General features: G+C 18.2%; 2 protein-coding genes across 2 annotated transcripts; both read right to left on the reverse strand.

Moving 5' to 3' along the window:
• Window positions 1-1,071: 1,071 nt before the first annotated feature.
• On the reverse strand, window positions 1,072-1,554 carry PRSY57_1421200 (copper transporter, putative; the record flags this gene model as incomplete). Its single annotated transcript, XM_012909823.2, has 1 exon — window positions 1,072-1,554. The coding sequence occupies one exon, from the start codon at window positions 1,552-1,554 to the stop codon at window positions 1,072-1,074; it is 483 nt and encodes a 160-aa protein (XP_012765277.1).
• A 343-nt stretch (window positions 1,555-1,897) lies between these two features.
• PRSY57_1421300 (hypothetical protein) lies at window positions 1,898-2,943 on the reverse strand (the record flags this gene model as incomplete). Its single annotated transcript, XM_012909824.1, has 3 exons — window positions 1,898-1,978; window positions 2,443-2,510; window positions 2,811-2,943. The coding sequence occupies 3 exons, from the start codon at window positions 2,941-2,943 to the stop codon at window positions 1,898-1,900; spliced, it is 282 nt and encodes a 93-aa protein (XP_012765278.1).
• Between the last annotated feature and the right edge of the window lie 201 nt (window positions 2,944-3,144).

The following is a 3,144-nucleotide window of genomic DNA, read 5'->3' on the forward strand; positions in this document are numbered from 1 at the left end:
AAAAAGATGGAATGAAATAATATATATCAATCCAAATATTGACAGCACAACAACAAAAAGAAGAAAAAAATAAAAAATAAATAAATAAAATAAATACACAAATATATTATATATATACTTACATTTTATATTAACAAATTATTAAATCACAATAGCCAAAGGAATAGCATGTAGAATTTTTAAAAGTAAAAAAATGATTTATGCTTTTAAATATTCAACATTTAAATAATGTTTTTTTTTACCAGTTAAAATATATATACATATAAAATTATGGACATTTTTTTTTTTATTTTAACTGATTTTATAATTTTTTTTTTCCTTCATTGGAAAAGTACACAATATTGTCGTTTATTTTGCATATATTAAAAGAATAAAAAAAAAAAAAAAAAAAAAAAAAAATACACAAATGTATTATATATATATATATGTATATATGTATGTATGTATGTATGTATGTATGTAGGACAGACTTGGAATTTTTTTTTTTTTAATTTAAGGTATAAAAAATTATTTTAGAAAAACAAAAAGAAAAGAGATTTTAATGTGATTCTTCCTATGATGTATATATAATATATTTATAAAAACTACAAAATTGATGTGATACTTTTATAATATTTTTTTGGAAATTTAAATAAAAATAAAATATATATTTAATATATATAAATATATTACGCTTAAAAATTATTTGTTGTTTGTTTATTATATATATGTTAATAAAAAAGAAACATCTCTCAATAAGATATATGTTCATATAAATATTATATTTAAAAAAGAAATTTAAAATAAAATGAATTGGAATAGAAATATTACATTGTTTAAAAAATTTATATAAATGGTTATAAAACAAAAAAAAAAAAAAATTAATATATATATATATATATATATGTGTGTCCATATTTCCACACACATATTATTTTTATATTTTGTTCTTTATTTTATTGTACTTTTAAAATTCCTTTAAATAATTATTAACATATATATGTAAATGTATTTATCTCAGTGTTCGTTTTCCTAATTTCTAAATAGCTTGTTAATATTCTTCTTCTTCTTCTATTATGTCCATAAAAAGGTTCATATCAAGTGACCATAAAAAAGATAAGCAGATGAAAGACCTGTCATAACACTCAAAAATATATAAGGATTAAATGTCATTACAATTAGCATTAATAAATAATCTATGGTATAATGTAAAAATGATAAAAATCCATAATTGACGTTTTGACAAGGACTCATGTTAACATAAGATCCGTCTCCCCCATCAGCAACTTTCTGTACATTATGATGAAGCCTTTTTTTTAATACTTTAATATATACTGAAAAAAAACCCATTATTATACATAAAATATTACAAAATATAAATTGATATCTATTCTTCACTTGAAATATGTCAAATAACATTTTTATATTTTCATTATTTGAAAAATACATAGGTAACATAACTCCATCGTCATTTTTTGAATGACAACAACTGCTGCTCACAAAATCGAAAGTGAAAGTCAGGCAAAATATTGCCAATGTGTAATATTTTAAATAGGACTTATAAATGTTTTGCATTTTTTTTTTTTTTTTTAAATGGATAGTTTGGATAATTTGGATAATTTGGCTATTTGGATAATTTGGCTATTTGGATATTTTGGCTATTTGGATATTTTAGCTATTTGGATATTATAGCTATTTGGATATTTTGGCTATTTGGATAATTGGATATATTTTTTTTTTTTTTTTTCAAGATGATATATTTAAAACGTTCATACAAGTTTATAAAAACTTTTGTGGTTAAATAAATTGTATGTATAAAAAATTATAATGAATAAAAAACAAAAAAAAAAACTATAAATATAAATAAATACAAAAATATATACATATATATATATATATATATATATATTGTATTTGTTTAATCTAAAACTTCACTTTTTGGTATTAAACCATTTTCTCTTGCATTTCTAATTTTTTCATACAATTCTTTGCGTTGTTTCTGGAATAAAAAAAAAAAAAAGATACAATGAAATACGAAATGTTTTCTTTTTTTTCTTTTTTGTACATAATATATATAATAAGGTAATTATGAAAAAAAAAAAAAAAATATATATATATATATTTACATATATATATATATATATATATATATTTGTAATAATGTATATTTTGCGATATTTATCTTAATAAACGTATCACACATTTATATTACTCTTTACAATTCAACATTCCTTCGAGTTGGCTTGTTAACAGGCTATGGATGTTCCACACTATATAAATATATCATATCAAAAATGTGATCATTGCATAATAACATGTTAAAAAAAAAAAAAAAAAAAAATTACATACACATATATAATATGCATACAATACAAATAGTCATTTATTTATTATTTATAGTATGAAAATATTTATCTTCCATATTTTATAAGTATCATTATATTTTTCTTTTTTTGGCCTTACTTCTTTTCTTATGTAATGCTTATACGAATAATGCACTGCATCATTCCACATATGAATAAAGGTATATCCTAAGAGAGGGTAAAAGAAAGAAAGTAAAAAGGATAATTATGATAATAAAAATAAAAAAAAATACATACATATATATATATATATATATATATATATATATATTTCATGTACATATTATTGTGTGATGTTACATATTCTCTTTTATATAATAGAAAAAAGAAAAAACTATTTATATTTGAACTTCTTTTAATCTCCAATGTATAAATTTTAATATTATATATATATATATATATATATATATATATTTATTTATTTATTTATTTATATATTTATATATGTGTGTGTAAAATATCAAGTACCTAAATATATGGTTAATCCCACAAGTGAATATGCTGTAGTGGTATGCAAAAAAGTATAGAACTTTTCCTTCTTTACATAAAAAGCATAATAATTCAATTTGAAAAAACGAAAAAATTCAAACTTAACTCCCATTTTCTTAATATTTATGTATATATATAATATGATATATATACATTTTTTTCTTATTTTTTTATAATTTTTTTTTTTCACTAAAGGTGTTCATAAATTAATTTTTTATATAAAAGTATGAATTATGTGAAACTATAATTTTTTTTTTTAATATTCACATATATATATATATATATATATATATATATTATGTATATATTTATT

The sequence above is a fragment of the Plasmodium reichenowi genome, chromosome 14 (genome assembly GCF_001601855.1).
Source record: "Plasmodium reichenowi strain SY57 chromosome 14, whole genome shotgun sequence".
Taxonomy (NCBI): domain Eukaryota; phylum Apicomplexa; class Aconoidasida; order Haemosporida; family Plasmodiidae; genus Plasmodium; species Plasmodium reichenowi.